The sequence below is a fragment of the Chlorocebus sabaeus genome, chromosome 8, assembly GCF_047675955.1.
Source record: "Chlorocebus sabaeus isolate Y175 chromosome 8, mChlSab1.0.hap1, whole genome shotgun sequence".
Lineage (NCBI taxonomy): Eukaryota > Metazoa > Chordata > Mammalia > Primates > Cercopithecidae > Chlorocebus > Chlorocebus sabaeus.
In genome coordinates, this window is record NC_132911.1 from 141,808,801 (window position 1) to 141,834,231 (window position 25,431).

A 25,431-nucleotide genomic window follows, 5' to 3' on the forward strand; every position below is an offset into this window, starting at 1 on the left:
GAAGCTCGAACTGGGTGGAGCCCAACGCAGCTCAAGGAGGCCTGGCTGCCTCTGTAGACTCACCTTCTGGGGGCAGGGCATAGCTGAACAAAAGGCAGCAGAAACTTCTGCAGACCTAAACATCCCTGTCTGACAGCTTTGAAGAGAGTAGTGGTTCTCCCAGCATGGAGTTTGAGATCTGAGAATGGACAGACTGCCTCCTCAAGTGGGTCCCTGATCCCTGAGTAGCATAAGTGGGAGGCACCTCCCAGTAGGGGCCGACTGACACCTCATACAGCCAGGTGCCCCTCTGAGACGAAGCTTCCAGAGGAAGGATCAGTCAGCAACATTTACTGGTCTGCAATATATGCTGTTCTGCAGCCTGTGCTGGTGATACCCAGGCAAACAGGGTCTGGAGTGGACCTCCAGCAAACTCCAACAGACCTGCAGCTGAGGGTCCTGACTGTTAGAAGGAAAACTAACAAACAGAAAGGACATTCACACCAAAACCCCATCTCTATGTCACAATCATCAAGGACCAAAGGTAGATAAAACCACAAAGATGGGGAGAAACCAGAGCAGAAAAGCTGAAAATTCTAAAAATCAGAGCACCTCTTCTCCTCCAAAGGAATGCAGCTCCTCGCCAGCAATGGAACAAAGTTGGATGGAGAATGACTTTGAAGAGTTGATGGAAGTACACTTCAGATGATTGGTAATAACAAATTTCTCCAAGCTAAAGAAGGATGTTCAAACCCATCGCAAAGAGGCTAAAAACCTTGAGAAAAGATTAGATGAATGGCTAACTAGAATAAACAGCAGAGAGAAGACCTTAAATGACGCGATGGAGCTGAAAACTATGGCATGAGAACTACGTGATGCATGCACAAGCTTCAGTAGCCGATTCGATCAAGTGGAAGAAAGGGTATCAGTGACTGAAGATCAAATGAATGAAATGAAGTGAGAAGAGAAGTTTAGAGAAAAAAGAGTAAAAAGAAATGAACAAAGCCCCAAGAAACATGGGACTACGTGAAAAGACCAAATCTACATCTGATTGGTGTACCTGAAAGCGACAGGGAGAATGGAACCAAGTTGGAAAACACTCTTCAGGATACTACCCAGGAGAACTTCCTCAACCTAGCAAGGCAGGCCAACATTCAAATTCAGGAAATACGGAGAACTCCACAAAGGTACTCCTCGAGAAGAGCAACTCCAAGACACAAAATTGTCAGATTCACCAAAGTTGAAATGAAGGAAAAAATGTTAAGGGCAGCCAGGATGAAGGTCAGGTTACCCACAAAGGGAAGCCCATCAGACTAACAGTGGATCTCTCGGCAGAAACTCTATAAGCCAGAAGAGAGTGGGGGCCAATATTCAGCATTCTTAAAGAAAAGCATTTTCAACCCAGAATTTCATATCCAGCCAAACTAAGCTTCGTAAGTGAAGAAGAAATAAAATCCTTTACAGACAAGCAAATGCTGAGAGATTCTGTCACCACCAGGCCTGCCTTGCAAGAGCTCCTGAAGGAAGCACTAAACATGGAAAGGAACAACTGGTACTAGCCACTGCAAAAACATGCCAAATTGTAAAGACCATCCATGCTAGGAAGAAACTGCATCAACTAATGAGCAAGATAACCAGCTAACATCATAATGACAGGATCGAATTCACACGTAACAGTAGTAACCTTAACTGTAAACAGGCTAAATGCTCCAATTAAAAGACAGAGACTGGCAAATTGGATAACGAGTCAAGACCCATCAGTGTGCTGCATTCAGGAGACCTATCTCATGTGCAGAGAAGACAGATAGGCTCAAAATAAAGGGATGGAGGAAGATCTACCAAGCAAATGGAAAACAAACAAACAAACAAAAGCAGGGGTTGCAGTCCTAGTCTCTGATAAAATAGACTTTAAACCAACAAAGATCAAAAGAGACAAAGAAGGCCATTACATAATGGTAAAGGGATCAATTGAACAAGAAGAGCTAACTATCCTAAATATATATGCACCCAATATAGGAGCACCCAGATTCATACAGCAAGTCCTTAGAGACCTACAAAGAGACTTAGACTCCCACACAATAATAATGGGATATTTTAACACCCCACTGTCAACATTAGACAGATCAATGAGACACAAAGTTAACAAGGATATCCAGGAATTGAACTGAGTTCTGCACCAAGCAGAACTAATAGACATCTATAGAACTCTCCACCCAAAAGCAACAGAATATACATTCTTCTCAGCACCACATCACACTTATTCCAAAATTGACCACATAGTTGGAAGTAAAGCACTCCTAGTAAATGTAAAAGACCAGAAATTACAACAAACTGTCTCTCAGACCATAGTGCAATCAAATTAGAACTCAGGATTAAGAAACTCACTGAAAACCACCCAACTACATGGAAACTGAACAACCTGCTCCTGAATGACTACTGGGTACATAACGAAATGAAGGCAGAAATAAAGATGTTCTTTGAAACCAATGAGAACAAAGACACAACATATCAGAATCTCTGGGACACATTTAAAGCAGTATGTAGAGGGAAATTTAGAGCACTAAATGCCCACAAGAGAAAGCAGGAAAGATCTAAAATTGACACTCGAACATCACAATTAAAAGAACTAGAGAAGCAATAGCAAACACATTCAAAAGCTAGCAGAAGCCAAGAAATAACCAAGATCAGAGCAGAACTGAAGGAGATAGAGACACAAAAAACCCTTCAAAAAATCAATGAATCCAGGAATTGGTTTTTAGAAAAGATCAACAAAATTGATATACCACTAGCAAGACTAATAGAGAAGAAAAGAGAGAAGAATCAAATAGATGCAATAAAAAATGATAAAGGGGATATCACCACCAATCCCACAGAAATACAAACTACCATCAGAGAATACTATAAACACCTCTACACAAATAAACTAGAAAATCTAGAAGAAATGAATAAATTCTTGGACACATACACCCTCCCAAGACTAAACCAGGAAGAACTTGAATCCCTGAATAGACCAATAACAGGTTCTGAAATTGAGGCAATGATTAATAGCCTACCAACCAAAAAAAGTCCAGGACCAGACGGATTCACAGCCATATTCCGCCAGAGGTACAAAGAGCAACTGGTACCATTCCTTCTGAAACTATTCCAATCAATAGAGAAAGAGGGAATCCTTCCTAACTCATTTTATGAGGCCAGCATCATCCTGATACCACAGCCTGGCAGAGACACAACAAAAAAAGAGAATTTTAGACCAATATCCCTGATGAACATCAATGCAAACATCCTCAATAAAATACTGGAAAACCGAATCCAGCAGCACATCAAAAAGTTTATCCACCATGATCAAGTTGGCGTCATCCCTGGGATGCAAGTCTGGTTCAACATACACAAATCAATAAATGTAATCCATTGTATAAACAGAACCAATAAATGGGGAAAGGATTCCCTATTTAATAAATGGTGCTGGGAAAACTGGCTAGCCATATGTAGAAAGCTGAAACTCGATCCTTTCCTTACACCTTATACAAAAATTAGTTCAAGATGGATTAAAGACTTAAATGTTATACCTAAAACCATAAAAACCCTAGAAGAAAACCTAGGCAATACCATTCAGGACGTAGGCATGGGCAAGGACTTCATGTCTAAAACACCAAAAGCAATGGAAACAAAAGCCAAAATAGACAAATGGGATCTAATTAAACTAAAGAGCTTCTACACAGCAAAAGAAACTACCATCAGAGTGAACAGGCAACCTACAGAATGGGAGAAAAATTTTACAATCTACCCATCTGACAAAGGGCTAATATCCAGAATCTACAAAGAACTTAAACAAATTTACAAGAAAAAAATCAAACAACTCCATCAAAAAGTGGGCAAAGGATATGAACAGACATTTCTTAAAGAAGACATTTATGTAGCCAACAGACACATGAAAAAATGCTTATCATCCCTGGCCATCAAAGAAATGCAAATCAAAACCACAATGAGATACATCTCACACCAGTTAGAATGGCGATCATTAAAAAGTCAGGCAACAACAGGTGCTGGAGAGGATGTGGAGAAATAGGAACACTTTTACACTGTTGGTGGGACTGTAAACTAGTTCAACCATTGTGGAAGACAGTGTGGCGATTCCTCAAGGATCTAGAACTAGAAATACCATTTGACGCAGCCATCCCATTACTGGGTATATATCCAAAGGATTATAAATCATGCTGCTATAAAGACACGTGCACACATATGTTTACTGTGGCACTATTCACAATAGCAAAGACTTGGAACCAACCCAAATGTCTATCAATGATAGACTGGATTAAGAAAATGTGGCACATATACAACATGGAATACTATGCAGCCATAAAAGAGGATGCGTTCATGTCCTTTTTAGGGACATGGATGAAGCTGGAAACCATCATTCTGAGCAAACTATCACAAGGACAGAAAACCAAACACCGTATGTTCTCACTCATAGGTGTGAAATGAACAATGAGAACACTTGGACACAGGGTGGGGAACATCACACACCAGGGCCTGTCGTAGGGTGGGGGGAGGGGGGAAGAATAGCATTAGGAGATATGTCTAACATAAACGACGAGTTAATGGGTGCAGCACACCAACATGGCACATGTATACATATGTAACAAACCTGTACATTGTGCACATGTACCCTAGAACTTAAAGTATAACTTAAAAAAAAAAGAATTTGACTTTTTTTCATTCCTAATTCCTAAGAGATAGTCTCTAGATTCTTAGAATTTCTTAAATGATAATAGTGTCTTTGTTATTTATGGGGTCTTGATAGTGTTTGCTAACCAGGGACTCATGATGAATCCCTAAACACTTTATGCTAATAAATTAGTTCAGGATAGAGGTTGGCCATGCTGGAAAGACCAATCATGTGACTAGAGTGTTAAGACATTCAGTCAAGTAATACCAGCCTGATTTCTGGGAAAGAGTGACCTGGAGATTGATTTTGGTCACAATGAACCCCCGATAAAAACTCTGAATTCTGAGGCTTAGGTGAGTGTCTCTGGTGATGACACAGACCGGTGTGCCTGGAGGGTGGTAAGTCCTGAGGGCACAGAATGTTTATGTCTGAGGGCCCTCAGACCTCATCCTATGGATCTCCTTTTTAACTGGATGTTGTATCTTTTATAATAAAAATGCAATTATATGTATGATGCTTTCCTGAGTTCTGGGAGTCATTCTAACAAATTATTGAACCTGAAGGGTTATGGAAACCCACAATTTGCAGCCACTTGTTCAGAATATGGGTAGCCTGGGAACCCCTGAGCTGATGCCTGGTTTTATTTATTTATTTATTTATTTATTTATTTATTTATTTATTTACTTTTTCTTTTGAGATGGAGTCTCGCTCTGTGGCCCAGGCTGGAGTGCAGTGTCTCCATTTCAGCTCACTGCAATCTTCACCTCCCAGGTTCAAGTGATTCTCCTGTCTCAGCCTCCCAAATAGCTGGGATTACAAGTACATGTCACTATGCCTGGCTAATTTTTTTTTTTTTTTTTTGTATTTTAGTGGAGATGGGGTTTCACCATGTTGCCCAGGCTGGTCTCAAACTCCTGAGCTCATGCAATCCACCCGCCTTGGCCTCCCAAAGTGCTGGAATTACAGGTGTGAGCCACCGCATCCAACCTGGTGTCTGGTATTTAAAGGTAAAGTTCATCGAGGATTCTGCCCTTAGATGGTGAAGTTCGACCTCTGGGTAGTTAGTGTCAGAATGGCACTGCACAAACAAAAAGCTGTCAAAACCTGTCATCCTTTTACTTTTAACTTATCAAAGTATGTGTAATCATCCCCACCTGTAAATATTAAAGCATTTCTCCATCTTATGCACAATATTTACAGAGTAAAAGACAGCTTTAGAGCCAGAAAAGCCTGATTTTCAATTCTGACATTGCCATTTACCCAGCGACAAGACCTTGGACAATTATGGAACTTAAATAAGCTTTAATCCTATTAGAGGTCACTGTCCTCAACTCTATAATGGGAAGATTCAAAGTAAACTTCATGCTCTATAGTCATAAGTCAAAGTAGAGTTATGATACAAGATGATGTTACACCTGGGAAAGACAGATTTCTACTTTCTCAGAAAAATACTGCCGAGCTTGAATTCTATTAAGAGAAACTCTCCTTTGTGGCATTCAGACCACAGGAAAGCTCCCGGAATCATTGTGATCTTCATAACCAGATGGTGGGGAGCCAAAGATGATCTTTTCCTATTTTTATTTAGATAAGTCATTCTCTCTCTCAATCCCTCATCTCCTCTTTCCTTTCTTCTCTCCCCATTACTCTCTCTCTCTCTCTCTGCCTCCCTCCCTTCTAAGAATTCATAACTGGACAAAAACAATAACCTCTCATGTCTGTCTGTATCATGGCTCTCATGAAATAGTCGTGTGACATGTTATTCAATTTACATACACAGCAAACAAAGAAAGGACTGGATTTTTATTTTCTTTAAAAAGTTTAAATCCTCCACATGGTCTTAGTAGAAGTTAAATCAATGCAATCACTATTGAATGTGATCATGAAGTAAACCACTGAGACACTACTTACAGACTGCAGGGAGCATTAAGACATGATGCCTTGGAATGAAGTTTATGATTGCAATAAGGAAATAATGGATCTCTTCCTTACCAGGGCACATGCTTTGCATCTTGAGCAACTGTGAATAAATTTCCCTCTCTCTACGATAACTTTCCCACAACCTACCACAAGTTAGACGTTCTCTAACAAATTCTGAGCCTCCCTTCTAGCTACATGCAGTGTGATATATCCTATTGCCATACTATGATCTGTTTGTGCATCTGTTGTCAAGTCTAGAGAGAAGAGTTGGTGTTCTGTGAATTTCTACAGCCCCAAGGCTAGCATCATGGCTAGTACATAGGTGATGAATTGAGAATAGAACAGAAATCCAACAAAACAAATAATAATATGCTCATTATTGTTTGCATTGGCTTGAAAAAAAGTTGCTTCAATATCATTTAGTCCCACAAACAGTACTTTGACATATTCTATGTGAAAAATCCCTATCCTAGGCAGTGGCTTAGGAGCAGGGAAAGTGAGTACTAGTTATAACAGTGAACCAGGCTCTGCCTTTAAGGGATTTGCAAAATGTTGGGAAATATACACAGATACAGCTATCTCTTCTACCAAAATAATGTGCACTATGGCAAAACAATGAAGATAGTAAAAAGACTAGTGGTTGCCAGGCACTGGGGAGAAGGCAGGATAAATAGGCTAAGCACTGAGGATTTTTTGAGCAATGGAACTACTGTGTATTATGCTATAAGAATGGATGCACATCACTCATTATACGTCTGTCCAAACCCATAGAATGTGCAACATGAAGAAGGAACCCTCGTGCAAACTAGGAACTTTGGGTGATAATGACGTGTCAATAGAGGTTCATCTGCTGTAGCAAAGGCACCTCTCAGGTGGGAGATGTTGATAATGAAGAAGGCTATGCATGTGAGGGCACAGGAGGTATGTAGGAAATCTCTGTATCTTCCTCTTTATTTTCCTTTACTGGGAACCTGAAATGCTCTTTTAAAAAGTCTTTAAAAAATAAAAAAAGAATGGGACTGCTGAGGAATATGAAATGAACTTCTTCAGAAAAGGAGGGAATGAGCCATACTAAGCACAGGGAACAGCATGGGCAAAGACCCAGAAAGCTGGGCACACTCTGCTCCAGGTTTGGTTCATTCCCATGTGGATGGAACAAGAGTGAGGTGTTGGGGGTATGAAGTCAGACAGAGAGAGAGAACCCACGCCATAGACGAACTTGAATGCCTTGTATAAATGAGTCATCTGGTCTTCATACCACAGGTCATAGATTCTTGGAATTAAAAAAAAAAAAATTTATCAAATTCATCATGGACAGCCAAAACAGGAAACAGAAAGTGCATGAAGTAAGTCAGTTGCCAAAATAGCAAATAATTAGTTTCACTATTGTAATTATAGAAAAATGAAAGTAGCAAAGGATCTAATTGAAAGAGAATGGATTTAGAGTCAAATACTAATGAATAGTGTTAGTTAACATGCATTCAGAATGCCTTTATGCCAGTTGCTCTTTTAAGTGTTTTATGGACTGATCAATCCACTAGTCACAGCAATCCTGTGGAGGAGAAATTCTAACCCCTTTTGCCTAATTTCACATAGTTAATAACCGTTAGGGGGAAAGACTCAAAACCAGACAATCTGACAATCTGGCCAACTCTTCAGGTTTTAGGCGAACCTCCCAATTGTCTTAGAATAGAGAGGCATGGTATGGGTGTTGGGGGAGCAGAGACAAAGACAGATTTTGCAGAGTGTCTGGCACATGGCATATGTTTAGGCCATGTGATATGGTTTGGCTGTGTCCCCACCCAAATCTTATGTTGAATTGTAGCTCCCATAATTCCCCGATGTTGTGGGAGGGACCTGGTGGGACATAATTGAATCATGGGGGCAGCTTCCCTCATCTGTTCTCGTGCTAGGGAATACATCTCACAAGATCTGATGGTTTCATGAGGGGAAAACCCTTTCACTTGGCTCTCATTCTCTCTTTGCCTGCTGCCACGTAAGACGTGCCTTTCACCTTCCACCATGTGATGCCTCCCTAGCCACATGGAACTGTGAGTCCATTAAACCTCTGTTTCTTTGTAAGTTACCCAGTCTCGGGTATGTCTTTATCAGCAGTGTGAGAACATACTAATACACCATGGTACTGCCACAGACCATGAAGAAATGCTATTATGGCTTTCATTTGTTGTTTTTTCTTTTTAGAGACAGGGTCTCACCTGTCACCCAGGCTGGAGTGCAGTGACAGGAGGCACAGTCATAGCTCACTGTAGCTTCTAACTCCTGGGCTTAAGCAAACCTACCACCTCAGTCTCTCGAGGAGTTTGGACTACAGGTGTGAGCCGCTGTGCCCAGCAAATGCTATTATTTTCACATAGAAATGGAAATCTTTTATTTCCCTTTTTCCCTTACACTGGACGAATGGAATATAATTGTATCTGATAACGTCACGGCAGGGTATAAATATTAAGGTCACTGGGTTCTTGAGGGAAGAGAAAATAGTTCTTTATCATTCATGCTTTTGATCTGGGGTTAAAGAATCATCAGAATACTTTGTGAGAGACCAAGGAGTTCAAGAGAAGCTTTCAGTTTGGAGTGGGGGTACAGTTATTTCTGTAAAAGTAGTATGGGGGATACAGAAGGCTCAGGTCAGAGGTCCGTGGAGAGAAGACTGGAGGAGAGAGATCTGCCTCTGAGAGTGACTGCCTTTGTTCTTCCAGGAAGATGAGTGCACCTGCACTGTGCAGGAGTCCCAGCCTCAAGCTCAACACAGAAGCTGCAAGGAGAGGCTGATCCTAAAATATGACATTGTGCAAGGAAAATATCTTGAGGCCCCCAAAATCACTAAGCTAAAGAGAAAAGCCAAACTAGGAACTGCTTAAGGCAAACCTGTCTCCCATTCTATTCAAAGCTATCCCGTTGCTCACTGAGATAAATGCATATCTGATTACTTCCTTTGGAAAGGCTAATCAGAAACTCTAAAGAATGCAACCATCTGTCTCTTATCTACCTATGACCTGAAAGCCCCCTCCCAGCTTCGAATTGTCCCGCCTTTCAAGACCGAACCAGTGTTCATCTTACATATCTTGATTGATGTCCCATGTCTCCCTAAAATGCATAAAACCAAGCTGTGCTCTGACCACCTTGGTTACACGTCATCAGGACCTCCTGAGGCTGTGTTATGGGCCTGTGTCCTCAACCTTGTCAAAATAAACTTTCCAAATTAACTGAGACCTATCTCAGGTTTTTGGGATTCACAACATAAATATGGATAACCAATGGGTTAGAGCAACCTGCAGGTTTGGACAATCCTAGAAAGACTTCCCCCAACCATGTCTTGTTGCTGTTTGACTCCAGGGCACTGATGTGAGAGGCAGTGAGAAAGGAGTGGGCAGGGAAGCCCCAGAAAGACTGAGGTTGATTTTCCAGCTGATGTTGTTGGATGGAGGCACAGAGAGGGAATGAATTTATTTATTTACTTAATTGATTTTTTTTTTTTTGAGGCGGAGTTTCACTCTTGTTGCCCAGGCTGGAGTGCAATGGCGCGATCTTGGCTCACCACAACCTCCGCCTCCCAGGTTCAAGCAATTCTTCTGCCTCAGCCTCCCGAGTAGCTGGGATTACAGGCATGTGCCACCACACCCAGCTAATTTTGTATTTTTAGTAGAGATGGAGTTTCTTCATGTTAGTCAGGCTGGTCTCGAACTCCCGACCTCAGGTGATCCACCCGCCTCAACCTCCCAAAGCGCTGGGATTACAGGTGTGAGCCACCGTGACCAGCCAAGGGAATGCATTTATTTATAAAATAGAGGTATGTGATATAACTGCACCTGTGAGTTGAGGGACTGAGATTCATATTCACAAGAATGTATGTTAATATGTGCAGAAAAAAGACTGGAAGACAATCTGCAACAAAACCTAATAATGATAATACTAGAGGTTCTGATAGTGGGCGATTAATTTAAATTTCTTCTCCAACAGTTCAGATTCTCTGTAGTTAAATCATATAACTCTGATGAAGATGCACTTATATATTAGTATACATGCATACCTACATATGCATACATACACATACATATATATGCAAACACACATACATACATGCACACACACACACATCCCACAGAAGAAAATGTCTCAGTGTCATGTTTTAAACTTGTTTTGACCAGTTGGTTTGGAGGCTCTCTGGCCTGTACACTTTATAACTGCCATACACTGTGCTGACACTAGATGTCAGGGTATAACTGAGAACCAAATAACCGTATGTTTGCAAGGTTGCACTGCCCTTGGAAGTCCCTTGGATTTTTAAAATATCCTACAAGTCTCAGGTAGCAGACTCTTTGAAATTTAGCCATTTTAAAGCATCCTTTAAATGATGGGCACTTAAACATGATGATTTAAAACTCCTTGCACAGACAGCGAGGCAGAGCACGGACTTTGGAATCGGAGTGAGTTGGCTTTGAACATTGGCTTTAATAAGCCTTGTGATCTTTAATAAATTATTATACTTAGTGCCTCAGATTCTCTCTGTGGCATTGAGCTTGTGAGTTTGTTTATAGGATTAAAGAGGGAAAGCATCTACAACCTCCAGCATAGAGACATGATGTTTTTCTGATCCTTGAAGGGAGCACAGGGCGATTTAGCTTGTTGGGTTTCCAGGAGCAGGGCCATGTGGGTCAGCACAAGAAACGAACCTTGACCTCTTGCCCGGGGCACTTACCTCTTGACCTCTAAGTCTATTAACAAACTCTGTGTGACAGCAGCAAAACAGATTGCGCTCCGGACACATATACAGAAACAATACACACAAATAGGTGATCTTTTCTCCCTGAAATGAATCATTCATCTATTAAACCATATACAGTAAGTCCTCATTTAACATCATCAGTAGGTTGCTGGAAACATTGACCTATAACACAATTAAAGGGATGTGTAACAGAAGTAGTTTTACCGTAGGCTAATTGATATAAACAAGAGTTAAGTTCCTATGGCATATTTCTGATCCCAAAACCATCATTAAACTTAAAGACCTAAAACACTTCTAATATTAAACCCTGAAGTAAATCTGAGCTATACATATATTTAAGAACAATTAATAAAAACAAATAATGATTTGCCCAGTATTTGGTGACTCGATAAGTGACAGCAGTTGTAGTGGTGGTGGGTTAGATCAAAGAATAAATGTCTGCAAAGTGAAATTGTAAGGAGCACCTCCTGCCAACCTGTAGTTCACGATCAGTCAGAAATATGGTAGCTCACTGAGTGCTTCCATACTTTACCCTTTCCTGGTGGCTCAGGAAAACAAATCACTGGACAAGATACCATCCCATTGCAGGACTCAGCCCTGGACAAGACACCATCCCATCTCAGGGTGCACTCACACATACTCACACTCACTCTGACCAGGATGATGTATACACACCAATTAACCTAACGGGCACGGCTGTAGACTATGGGGGGAATCAAAATACCTGGAGAAAAATCACCCAGGCAGACAAGGTGATAATGTGCCAGCTCCACACAGACAGTGGCCCAAGTGGCCAATGCCTTTTTTTTTTATTTTTATATTTTTATTTTTGGGGGACAGAGTCTTGCTCTGTCACCCAGGCTGGAATGTAGTGGTGCGATCTCGGCTCACTGCAACCTCTGCCTCTTGGGTTCAAGCGATTCTCCTGCCTCAGCCTCCCAAGTAGCTGGGATTACAGGTGTCTGCCACCACACCTAGCTAATTTTTGTATTTTTAGTAGAGATAGGGTTTTGCCATTTTTGGCCAGGCTGTTTGAACTCCTGACCTCAGTTGATCTGCCCACCTTGGCCTTCCAAAGTGCTGAGATTACAGGCACGAGCCACTGAGCCCAGTCTTTGGCCCAATGTCTTTAAAGTTCACCTGGAAATCGTATTTATTTGAATGGCACATCTGAGATAAGAATCTTCATCTGACTTTCATGTCACTCTGGCGTGGGGATGGGCAGGCTGTGGTTCCTATTTTGCAGGTGAAAACGCACTACATATAATTCCACTCCAGAAGGAGTCAGGGAAGAAGCGTTTCATTGTTATTTTGTTAGATCGGTTTGTCCATTTCACACAAACAAAGTCATTTCAAACCATTAGCTTGTTTCCTCTCTACGAACTGACACAATCGTTCATTAATTTGGTGTCACTTTCGCTGGGACATAAACAAACTGGGCCACTGTCGGAATCTCACTGGAAAGCCTAATTCCTGAGTCTTTCCAAAACAAAACAGACAAACCTGTCGCAGGGCAGTCCACGTATCTGTCCTCAAAGATTACCGGCAGGGTGTTCCAGTCGCCGTCGATGTCCAGGCACTCTGCAGGCAGCGGAGGCATGCTGGTGAGGTACTCTGAGTTCCGGATGTCCAGGGATAGCTGGCTGTGCGTCTGTATCCTGGGGAGCACATGGCAGGATAAGCACCCAGGGAAGAGTGAAAGGTTTCCAAACTGTTACCCCCCGCTTCCTAATCCCAGGAAAATACTAGGTTCTCAGCCGACTCTGGCAATTGTCCGCCCATCATCCTGTTCTTCCACCCACCTACTCAGCCCCCAGGGCCATAGTCTGCTTTGTTTTGGAACTGACTGAGGTGTTGAAGTTAGAGGCCATGGATTATAGGATTAGCAGAAACACAAGGGTATTTATCATAGACCACTTTAGTGAAATATAATAAATACCACATTAGTGGAAAGCAAACTGAGTTTTTAAATGACTAGAAATTTAGAAATTTTAAATTAGCATTTTGAAAAAAATATAAATCTATGTATCTTTTACTCTTTTCTTCTTAGACGACTTAGGATCTGGTCATATTTTGGCATATTTGAATTAAAACCTATCTAAAATACCATTTGTATTGATTATTACATGGACAGTGGCATCCTGGATGAAGGTATAAATTTCCCTAGATCAAGAGCCATATTTTTTGGTTTCCCCTCTAAGATGAAAAAAATATGTCCCATATTCTTTCTTTCTGACATATATATCCTTCCACCAACAGGTATTCAATTCCAGAGTTTGGAATCATCACCATTCCTAATTCAAAGGCTGGGGTGGTAGAAAGTGTGTATTCCCTTCTCATCAAGTTTCTACAGAAGGGGGAGAGTGTATTTTACTCTATAAAGGAAGAAAGCATGAACATTTCATCATTATTTTCCATGCCAACTCAATCACTCTTCCCCCAAGGGAAGAAGGAGCCTTACAGAGTCTATGAGTTTTGGGAAGACTTGAGCTTGCAGAGCTAGTTTCTGTGTGTCTGTCTATCACTCCTGTGGAGCAGCTCGGCCTCTGGAAGCTCCCTTCTTACTCCCCAGCCTTGTAGACCAGCTGCCTGTAGAAGAGCTTCATAGCTGTGAAACTGCATAGACTCAAAGCAACTTCTCAAACTCAGCATTCTCAGGAACAGGTGCAATGAAGATAAATGTATAGACATATATAAAATTTATGCATGTATAGTTCATACAATATACGTATTGAATTTACATATTAAGTATGATTTCATATACATATCTATTTACTATACATATTAAATATGTATATTTTGTTTCCTTCTCATTTTTAATTGGATGTTAACCCACCACAATAGAGAGGAAGGGTTATTTTCTCTTCCTCAAAGCCCTGAAAGCTGCTACAACTTCATAACTCTGAATTCTCAGAATATTTAACTCTTTAAATGTTCTTCTCTGAATATGTAACTCTTAACATATTCTTCTCGGCATATTTAACTCTTTAAATAGTCTTATCTGAGTGTTTAAATGGAATTTGATCTCAGTCAATTCTGCACTTTTTACCACCCTCTGAATCTGGAATTTCTGGCCCAGTTTTGGTTTTATCAGAAAATATGTTGAATATCAGTGGACTTAGGATGGTGTACATGGGCTAGGAAGTATACCTAGAGGATTGCAGCTTGATTTTAGGTCGAACAAGCTAACAGTCATGAAAAAAACAAGTGATTAAGCAAATAATTAAAATATAGCAGGACATGTGTGGGAGAGTCAGGTCTAAGTTATGTTATGCAGGTTGTGATCTAGGGAGACGCAGCTTCTTGAGCATAGGACTTTTAAGAATGTGACCAAGTACCTAAAACAAGGCCTAGCAAGTGTTAAAAAGCTGACTGAAAATGCTGAAGGGTACACAGGAATCAGTGCCTATCTCTGATTGCAGGAATCTGAGGAGTCTGGTTCTAGGCCAAAATCCTGGGCATTACCTCTTAAGCCCAACCATAGGCAACTGCAAGGTTTTGCTAAGCAGGCCTCACAGGAGAAGCTTCCCTGCCATACTTAAACTTGACGTACAGCCAGTGCAATGTGGCCGTCTGGAGGAAGTTGCAGAATAGTTGTGTCATGCTAGATGTAACTATGACACTGTTACTATCTTTTTTTTTTTTTTTTTTTTTTTTATGAGACAGAGTTTTGCTCTTGTTGCCCAGGCTGGAGTGCAATGGCACAATCCTAGCTCACTGCAACCTCCACCTCCCGGGTTCAAGAGATTCTCCTGCCTTAGGTTCCCAAGTAGCTGAGATTACAGGCAGGAACTACCATGCCTGGTTAATTTTGCATTTTTAGTTTCTCCATGTCGGTCAGGCTGGTCTCGAACCCCCGACCTCAGGTGATCCACCTGCCTCGGCCTCCCAAAGTACTGGGATTACAGGCATGAGCCACCACACCCGGCCCACTATCTTTATTTGAAGATTAAATATGTTTTAAGAAATGCGAATGGGTGCCAAGGTGACAAGGGGCGGATTCATGTTGGTTGATTTTGGATGTCACCTTGATTGGATTATGTGATCCCCATATAGCTGGTAAAGCACTATACATTGTCAAACATTGCATGGATTATTCTCAGTGCTTCTGCTGAAAGGGAAACCTAGGTGGTTTAGCGTGGATTAGAATGACTGGGCTGCCTCGGGAATGTCTGTGAGGGTGTCTCCAGAGGAGACTGGCGTGCAAATTGTGGGACTGAGTGGGGAAGATCTACCCTGAATGTGGATGGCACCATCCGATTAGCTGGGTCCGGGATGGAACAAAAAGCAGAGGAAAGGCAAATTCGTCTCTCACTCTCCCTTGGGTCTGGAATGCTCTTCCCCTGCCCTTAGATGTCAGAACTCCAGGTTCTCCAGCTCCTGGACTCTGGGACTCTCAACAGCACTCTCTGCACCCCATGCGCTCCCAGGCCTTTGGCCACCATCAGCTTCCTTGGTTCTGAGGAATTCCAGCCTGGCTTGGGCCACGCTCCCAGCTGCCTTGGTCCTCCAGCTTGTAGAAGACCCATCGTAGGACTTCTTGGTCTCCGCAATAAAGTGAGCCAATTGTCCTAATATATTTCTTGTCATCGCTCTCTCTCCATGTATATCCTATGGGTTCTGTCTCTCTGGAGAACACTGATGAAAACAGATCCTGGTAACAGAAATTACCAGGTGCTAATTGACTGAAGCAAGTTGGGGGAGAAGGGTTCCAGGCAGGGATGCTCTTTCCTCCACGGCAAAGATCACAGTTAGGAAACACCACAATCCACCCCACTCAGCCCAACCAAAGACAGTTGTGATGTCCACTCCCTGCTCTGTGTTTATACAATGCCTATCACCTTCTATCGTGCTGCATAACTGACTGATTCATAATGCTTATTGTTCAGCACCTGTCTTCCAACACATGCTGTTTTGCTCACTGATGTATATCCCAAGTGCCTTAGACAATGCCTCCCATGCAGCAAACAGTATTTTGACTCTACTTATTAAATCAATAAAATTAATCAACACGGCGTATGCAGGGAATGAGGGAGCTCTGCAAGAGTGGTTCTGACGGCTGGGGCTGCAGCAGGAAGGTCCTGAGCACATTTTTATTTGAACAATAATTAAAGGGAAAAATTACTTTCTCTCTGAGTTAAGCAAACTACAGGGAGAATGTGGAGTTGGAGTTGGAGTTGAGTTTATTATTAGCAAAACTGGGAGTGAATCTTAATTTCTGACTCTCCAAGGCTCTGAATGACCCCCACCCCTGCCATCACTGTAACTCCTCCACCTTCCTCTTCACACACTGCCCTCCAGCCCCACTGACGTTCTCCTAGATCTTTGGTGCAACATTCAGGCTGTGTCTGGTCTCAGGGCCTTTGCACTGGCTATTACCTCCGCCTGTAATGCACTGTCCTCCTGGGCTCCTTCCCACCCTCAGACCTTAGTATAAATGTCACCTTCTCTGAACTGCTCTCCTTTAACACCCTACTTTAGAGAGCCACTGGTCCTATTTGGTCAAATCAGGAACTTTCTATTACCCAGTTCTTTAGCCCCATCTTAAATTTTCTTGCTTATTTGCAAATTTATTTATTGTCTTCTCTGTCCAGTGAGGGCAGAGACCTTGTCTACCTTGGTTGCTTTTTAATTCACTGTATGGAAAGTCCCCAGATCAGTTCCTGGATATAAAGGATGATGAATAATTATGCAGAGGGAGGGAGGAAGGGAAGGAGAAAGGGAGTTGAGTAAATAAATACATTAGCAACTAACAGTAGCATTAATTAAATAAGAAATCCTCATTCCTTATCATCAAGAGGATCCAAACAGGAATCTGAACTCTGCCTTTGCCTTTTCAAACTTTCACCTCTAATTCCACTCCCTACCTACTCCTCCCCTGCCCCACCCATGGCAGAAGCCACATAAGTGGAGAGAGACTAGCCTGGAATGCACCCTGCATAGGTCAGCCTTGCACACCTGTGTCTGAGCATGCATGCTCCATTCATGGCCCCTCTTCAGCACACGGTCACCTCCTTATCTATCTAAATGACACTTGAGGGAGCAGGGTTTGCTTGGAAGCCAGTTGTTTGCACAGTAGGCAGAGACACTCCCATTCTGAGCATTCAGGCAGAATCCTTGATTTTAGTTGGGCTATTCTGTATGGCATGTAGGGAAAGAGTCTCCTGAAACATACAGGACCTGGTTCATCTTTTTTTTTTTGTTTCAACATCAGGTTTACCTGAGTCCGGACTTATGCTGTCAGACAGGAATCCTGACTCCAGGAATACAGAGTGAACGCATAAGGACACTTCTGTTTTACAGATTCACAAATCTGCATTTCACTTTATTCCTCCTCATTTGTTCTTTAGGATGATGGCTCAACAGTGCACAGAGAAGCCAAAGCAAGGAGATTACGAGTGTGGTCACTGGGCTCCAACACATCCTGTTTGTGTCACTTGCTGGCTGTGTGGTCTAAGGTAAGTTACTTAACCTCTCTGAGCCCAGGTTTCCCCAGTTTCTTCTTCTTTAAAGTGGGGAGAATAATAGTACCTACCTCATAGAGTTCATGTGAATATTAAATGAGCCAAAGTATGTGAAGCACTCATCTCTGATCAGAGTAGTTTCAATAGACTAAGCACCATGAATAAATGTCTATTTATTCACACCAGGTAAAATGCCTATTGTGGTCAACCCTATGGACATAGCATCTCTTAGAATGAATTCCTTTTCAAAAGTTAAAACTTACAATTATGTAAAAGTCAGAGTCACATCTCATTACGATTGTTATGAAAATGAATACATCAGTATAGGTTCCATCACCACTTCCACATTCATTCCTCAGCAAACTTTCAGCCAACACCTCCTTGCTGTGTGAAAAGCACTAGCTAGATATTGGTAAAACAGAGAAGAGGAACAATAAAACACACCCTTGCTGCCGGTCAATCCTAGATGATTTGTTAACACTTTTTATTACGACCCATGACCAAAGATGGTCTTCATTTCCATGGCAACCCCGTGCTATCACATACTCCCAGAAGCACACACACTGAAGGAACAGTTTCAGCAAACACTCCTTCCTCATACCATCTATTCCGCCTTGCCTTGCCCTGTCCTTTCCTACTCCCTCCTATCCTATCCTGTTTCATTTAAGAAGCACTGTTCCAAACACACTAAGTTGATTTCACTGTCCACTAAATGATTGTGACCCATCGTTTGAGAAATACAATTTAATCTGAGCTTGAACAAGATGGGTCTTGATAGCTGAGTTGCACCTGTGCCATCTACATTGCCCCATGTCCATCCTGATTTGGGAGTCTGCTGCTGCCTTGTGTAAGCAGCATGACCTCCCTGGGGCAACTACCTCTCTCCAGCTCTGACCTGCAGGTGTGCAGAACCACATTCACGCACAGGTGCCAGGCCTGCATAGCCCCTCTTCACTATCTCACGGTAAGCCTCACTTCTCTTCACCGCACTTCGTACATTTTCTCTAGCAATTTTCTCAGTCTGAAATAAAATTCTCCCTCTGTTTCACAGCTCTTCTTATTCTTGATGACCTGGCAAAAAGTTTACTTTCTCCTGAGTAGTATCCCACATATCTTAGTCTATGATTTTTGTTTTCTGTTAATGTCTACTATTCCCTGAATGCTTACAACATTCTCTAATCTCTAACATCACTCAGAGGATAAGCATTACAATCTCCTGGGGATTTGGAGAGCTCATCTCTCACCTGATTCAGATCTCCACTCAACCATCACCTTCTCCAGCAGACCTTCTGTGACAATTCATGAACTAGGACTCTCTGTTCCTCTCACAGCGATGCATGTTTCCCCATAGCACTTACTACCACTTAGCATATCATATCTATGTACTTGTAGGCCTTCCATCACCAAAACATAAGCTCAATGAGATACTGGATTTGTCTGTCTTACTCGCTGTTGAATATCCAGCACTCAAAATAGTGAAGAGCTAACACAGTCAACACTAAATACATTAGTTATTGAATGAAGGACTCTTCCCTTTACATCTAAAAAAATTAGATATAAGAGATTCAGTACCTAGTTTGATGTCACAAGCATTATAAGTTTCAGAATCAAGATTTCATACCATGTATATAAGATTTGAAATGCCAAGGCCCATACTCATTTGCTGGTAAAGGAAAAACAAAAGCATTAACCATAATGATCATAGTACATGATCCAAAGTCTTTTCCTGGCCGACAAGGCCCCACATGGACTGGTCCCTACTGCCCTCTGGCCCTCCCTCCCTCCCCTCTCCTACTTTCTCACTGTATTCTGGCTACACTTGCCTTCTTGCTGATCTTTAAACACGTTGTGTTCCCATATCATAACCTTTACGACAACTATTCTGTCTGCCTAAACAATATTCTCGTATGTCACGGCATGGCTTGCTGTAACCCCAGACACTGTTCAAATGTCACATCTTCAAAAAGACTTCTTCTTATCGCGTTGGCTAAAACAGACTTTCTCTTCTACTCAGTGTTGCATTGGGGCCCATTGATGCTGGTTTGCAAGAGCTGACTGTGCACATCTCTTCCCAATTCCATATTCAGTGATAGCACATTGGTAGCTTGAAAGCGACCCTTGTGAAAACATTTGCACAGGAGAAATCAGCAAACACTACAAAAGGCAGTTTGTCCTTTGTCTATTTTTGCTCTTCTGAAAGCTGGTGGTTAAACATTTATGAGATTGCTAGGCATACCCCATTTCTCTTCATTTTCTATGTTCTTATCTTGCTTTTTTTCTTCCACTTGTCAAAACTTGAAATTACATAATTTATGTCTTGCCTGTTTCCTGAATAGGATGACTGACCCAAGTATACAGCACCTTTACTATATTATTGCTGTATTTCCACTTCTACATGGACAATACACATTTGCTTACTTCATCAGTCACCGTCTAACCCTCTCTGAGGAGAGGATGTGGCTAGCTCCATGTGTTCCATAGGCATGGACATGCCTGTTACGTCCTCACAATTGCTATCTTAACCTACTGTGTGGATAAGGAAGCTGAGACTGGATGGGGGTGAGAAAAAAACAAGAAGGACAGAAACATAACTCTCTCAAGGACCAATTGCTAATAAATGCAGGAACTGGGTCTTGAACCCATGTAATCTGAGTGCTGGGTCATCTGCAGTTTGTACTGGTGGTCAGTGTTCTAAAGCTCTTCTGGGAGAGCAGTTGTCTCTGAGTCCGTCTCCTGTGCCTGTGCTCACACTCCTTGAGAATGCAACCACGGCTCCACAATCTAAGGCTTCCCTATTGTTGCAGTAACTCTGGAAAGAAGATTTCCTGCAGGGATCTTGATATGCAATACTTTTCTCAGTGACCCTCACAGTTCTGTTTATATTTGTCAGATTAGCTCTTCTCTGATTTTAATTCTAGAAAATATATTCTCCCAGTTCTAGCTGGCCACTGGGATACAAGAATTAATGAGTGAACGACCGCAGAAATTCCTAGACTTGTCATTTCAACACGCAGCTGTGCTTTCCTTGGTGCCACCCCCTTACTTGCAGAATCCATGAGACAAGCCTTGAATGTCACTGTACTTTCCAAACAGAATGAATTGTGGGGAGGAAAATAGGATTCCACTGAGAAAGGTGAAAAGGTCTCCACGTCCTTCTTGAGTGATGGATGGGTCTCACCTGTTTCTCCTTCTATTTTTGCTATGGCATCTCAAACATCTTTCCCTCCACATTGAATTTTTGACGTGAACATGTCATTTGGAAGCAAAAAGAAACCCTTGGATCGTGGACCGGAGGACAAAACCTATTAGAGGAGTCTCTGCTCCCACTCACCCGGGAATCTATGAGACAGTGACCTCATCCTCCATCAACCCCCTCACTTCCTTGAGTACTTTTCAGTTTTTTTCTAGAAGAAGGCAAACTTAGAAATTCATCAGCCCTCCTAATTACGTAGTTCAGACTTAATTCTTATGCTAAATGCATTTCATAGCTACCACAGAGTCTCAGGCGAATTCTGTGTTTTCTTCTGACATCGTTTGTGGCCATACCACCTGCTTCTAATTCATTTTGCAGAGGACTCGGCACAGAGGTCTTCAGGGACCTAGGGTGCCTTGATTCTGTCTACAAAACCATGACACTCAATGAAAGAACACTTTGGCTGGTGACCTTCTCTGCCACCTGCCAGCTCCACACTCTGCAATCTGGCTGACGCTTTTGCCTGCAGAGGAAATGCAGACAGAAAGTGCAGAGGTGGGCAGATTTCTCTCCTTCACATCCAGTGAGAAAGTGGAGTAACTTTGAACTGCATGTCTTGGGTGGCTGCTTTTAGGGGTGAAGCGGGCATGCAATGGATACTTACAGATTCTCCTGAAACGTCAGGACTGCAAGCTTTTGGTGCTCCATGTAAAAGAAGGCTTCAGAAAACCTTCGGACCTGCAGAATAAAACAACGTGAACAGTTCAATTCTTCAGGTAGGTATTACCCGCACTTTCTTTTTTTTTAAATTGAGGCTCAAAGAGATGAATGGCATTTCCTCATAGGAGGAGAGCCATGCCCATGACCTGAAGGTCCTGAAACAACAGTCTTCACAGTCCTCCAAACTGATCTCTCGCCTTCCTAGCTCTTAGCCCACACTTGGTCTGTGAACACAGGTGAATGCAGTCTATGAATCTGTCCTTGCATTGTTTTTGCTATTAATTTTAACTAGAGGTCTTATTTGTTCTACTAGAATATAAGACCTCTGAGAACAGGGTCCGTAAATGAATGCAGATGAAACAGACTTCCCAAACCCAGTCATGTATGTTCTCTGAACATTTTGTGGACTCTGATCTTTATATGTTTTGTCACCTTGTTCTAACGAGATGTTGGTCTAAATACCAACATATTTAGTTATGCATCGACACCTACCCATATGCACCTAAGCTGGTGGCAGAGAAATACACAGAGAGCAATGTCTTACATTAAAAAGCACTTTTTGAGCTGGGTGCAGTGGCTCGTGCCTGTAATCCCAGCACTTCAGGAGGCTGAGGCAGGCAGATTGCCTGACGTCAGGAGTTCGAGACCAGTCTAGCCAACATGGCGAAACCCCGTCTCTACTAAAAATACAAAAAACTTAGCCGGGTGTGGTGGCGTGAACCTGTAATCCCAGCTACTCAGGAGGCTGAGGCAGGGGAGTTGCTTGAACCAGGGAGGTAGAGGTTGTAGTGAGCCGAGATCACACCACTGCACTCCAGCCTGCGTGACAGTGCGAGACTCCATCTTAAAAAAAAGAAAAAAAAAAAAAAAAGCACTTTTTCCAAAATACTTCTATTTCTTGTGATAGGCTCTGACATCCTCTGAGATTGCCAAGGCAAGTATTCTACGAATGACATAGCAAAGGGCTGAGAGGCTAAGCATGTTCACAACACCACCCTGCATGATCATGGTAGAGATAGGAAAGCACGAACGAAGATCTGGAGGCCAATCCCAATGCCTGATCTAATTCTCATAAAGGTTCCTCCAAAGAAATCAAATGCATGTGATCAGAGAATGCACAGCAGTTGGCCACTCACCCTCAGGGTGTGGTGTTCCTGGGTGAGATAAGTGGTCACTTGGGAGTGCAGAGTGACTGTGTCCAGGAACTGGGTCCACAGAGCCATCATGTGGGACGTGAGCCAGGCCAGATCCTTGCTTATCTGCTCAGCGATCTTCTCTGGATTGTTCAACATCTGGAGAGGCAAAACAGGTGGTAGTCAAGGCTCCTGACTCCAGGAAGTCAGGAGCAGTCTTCTTCTAAAGTCTTTACTGACTTTTCTGTTTTCAATAAATCATTCTCCTTTCTCTATACATCTGTAGTATTATATTACACCTCATAATACTACAGGATCATGTTATCATGTTTGATCTGGAAGCTAAAACAGCAATGGCAACAATAAATTATTGAGGTAGTTCCTGTCTATAGAAAAACATCCAAAGCCCTTAGTCTGGCAGGCAAGATTGCCCACTGTCTAGTCTCAGTATATCTTTTCCATTTCATTTTGCTTTCATGTATGTTCTGAGTACAGCTTACTCTTAGATTTCTATAAACATCTTGCAACTTTAATATTTTCTGTCTCTCTTCGTTTATCCTGGATATTCACTTTCAACTTTTCTATCAAATCTTCTAATCCCATCACCACAAAGCTCAATTCATCCTACTTTTCAATGCCCAGAGCCAACAACACTTGCTTTATGACATCTTCACAATTGCCATTTACTCACATTCTCCCCAAACTCCTCAAGGTACCCCAGATCCATATACTGGACTCTACTCTGTATCCCATCAAATTTTGGATGCAGTACTTCACAGCAGTTATAACTTCCGATCGTCACTATCTCCTATGTGGAACGTTGAACACTCGGCATTTGATGGTGCTCCCCATCTAATCCAGAGGATACCAGCTACCCTTTGGTAGAGTTACTGTGGCCATCCAATTACAGAAAGTGAAATGAGAGTCAGTAAAAGAATGCCCACCCTCACACAGAGCAGGGATTCAATGGAAGGGATTTATGACTATGAAGCCACATCACCATGTCACCTTCACATAGTAAGTGTTTAAAACACCTCCTGAGAGAAAAGAGCATCTCTACAACCTCACAGCAGCTGAGGACTGGGGCGATTCATGCACAGTCAATGCTTCATAGCTTTTCTCCACCATCCTCCTCACATGACTCCACATTTGTTTTTGTTTTTCTTTTAGTGGCAGGGTCTCGCTCTGTCAGCCAGGCTGGAGTGCAGTGGTGTGATTATGGCTCACTGCAGCCTCGAATTCCTGGGCTCTGGCAATCCTCCCATCTCAGCCTCTGGCTGGGACTACAGGTGCATGCCACTGCACCCAGACAACTTTTTGTAGAGACGGGGTCTCGCTATGCTGCCCAGGCTGGTCTCGAACTCCTGGGCTCAAGTGATCCACCTGCCTCAGAGTGTTGGGATTACAGGCATGAGCCATCACACGTGGCTTCACTCCACATATCTTATGGGGGATTCCTGGTTACATTAACTAAAACTTAGAGGAGTTAGACTAGAAAGGGCCTAGAGGCTTTGGGAGAAGACCCTTTGGACAGAAACTCTTTAGATAGCTGCAGTTTAGAACCAGGAGAACCACGTTTTGGGGGAGCAACTTGAATTCTGGAGAGGTGAGAAGAGAGGTCACACCTCTGAGGATGGCAGGGAGCCAGTTGCCAAGGCCTGTCACTGACCTCTAAGCTTCAACACTTATTCAAGCCTTTAATCCCTGGCACATGTTTGGAATAAGAGAGAATTCAGAGATGAACAAGGGTCTCTGTCTGTAGGGAGCCTTGTTCAGTGGTGGAAACAGGAACGTGAGTTAACAATTAAAAGTGCTGCGGAGCTCTCTACCATGCACAATAGACCAGGGACACACAGCCACAGCCACATCGAATCCCATTCTTATCCCTTCTTTGCCCTGTGCCTCAGTTTCCCCATCTGTAAAGTGAGTATGTAAAGCAAATTACTGCTTTTGGATGTAACAACATATGAGGAGATCTAAGTCTAATGCCTAGCTTGAAATGCTGGAAGTTTCTTTGGCTGTTTTTAAGACTGAAGACTGGTGCTAGATGGAGACCGATTGGGTAAAGTGAGGCATCCAACAGTATGAAAAAGAGGGAAGGAGGAGCTTGGCACACAGTAAGCTTCTCCAAATGTTGCATATTTCTGCTTTATCGTGGATGACTTGCTTCCAGATACGGAACATCATTCAGCCACAGCATCATCTCTGAGCTACTTCTTCCAAAAGGTAAGATAAGTCTGCGATGATGACACAAGCTACGAAACCCCAAAATGAGGGAATGGCCTGCATTTTCTTCTGATGGAAGCTTTATTTCCAGCACTGCTCTGGGGCAGGCGGCGGTCAAACAGGGAATGGCCACTCTTGGCCCATTCCCATACATCATGGTCAAAAGTGTTAAGTAAAAATTAGGGCCAGGCACGGTGGCTCACACCTGTAATCCCAGCACTTTGGGAGGCTGAGGCGGACAGATCATGAGGCCAAGAGATCGAGACCATCCTGGCCGACATGGTGAAACCCTGTCTCTACTAAAAATACAAAAAAATTAGCCAGGGGTGGTGGCAGGCGCCTATAGTCACAGTTAATCTGGAGACTGAGGCAGGAGAATTGCTTGAACC

At 42.5% G+C, this 25,431-nt stretch overlaps 1 protein-coding gene across 3 annotated transcripts in view; it reads right to left on the minus strand.

Annotated features, from left to right (window-relative positions):
• FAM135B (family with sequence similarity 135 member B) overlaps positions 1 to 25,431 on the minus strand; it is a 352,320-nt gene that overhangs the window by 21,681 nt on the left and 305,208 nt on the right. For all 3 annotated transcript variants that reach the window (XM_073018372.1, XM_008001609.3, XM_038000098.2), the window contains exons 10-12: positions 22,820 to 22,975; positions 21,628 to 21,701; positions 12,810 to 12,964 (exon numbers count right to left, since the gene is read on the minus strand). In XM_073018372.1, the coding sequence (XP_072874473.1) occupies positions 12,810 to 12,964; positions 21,628 to 21,701; positions 22,820 to 22,975 (385 nt within the window). The remainder of the gene's footprint in view (positions 1 to 12,809; positions 12,965 to 21,627; positions 21,702 to 22,819; positions 22,976 to 25,431) is intronic.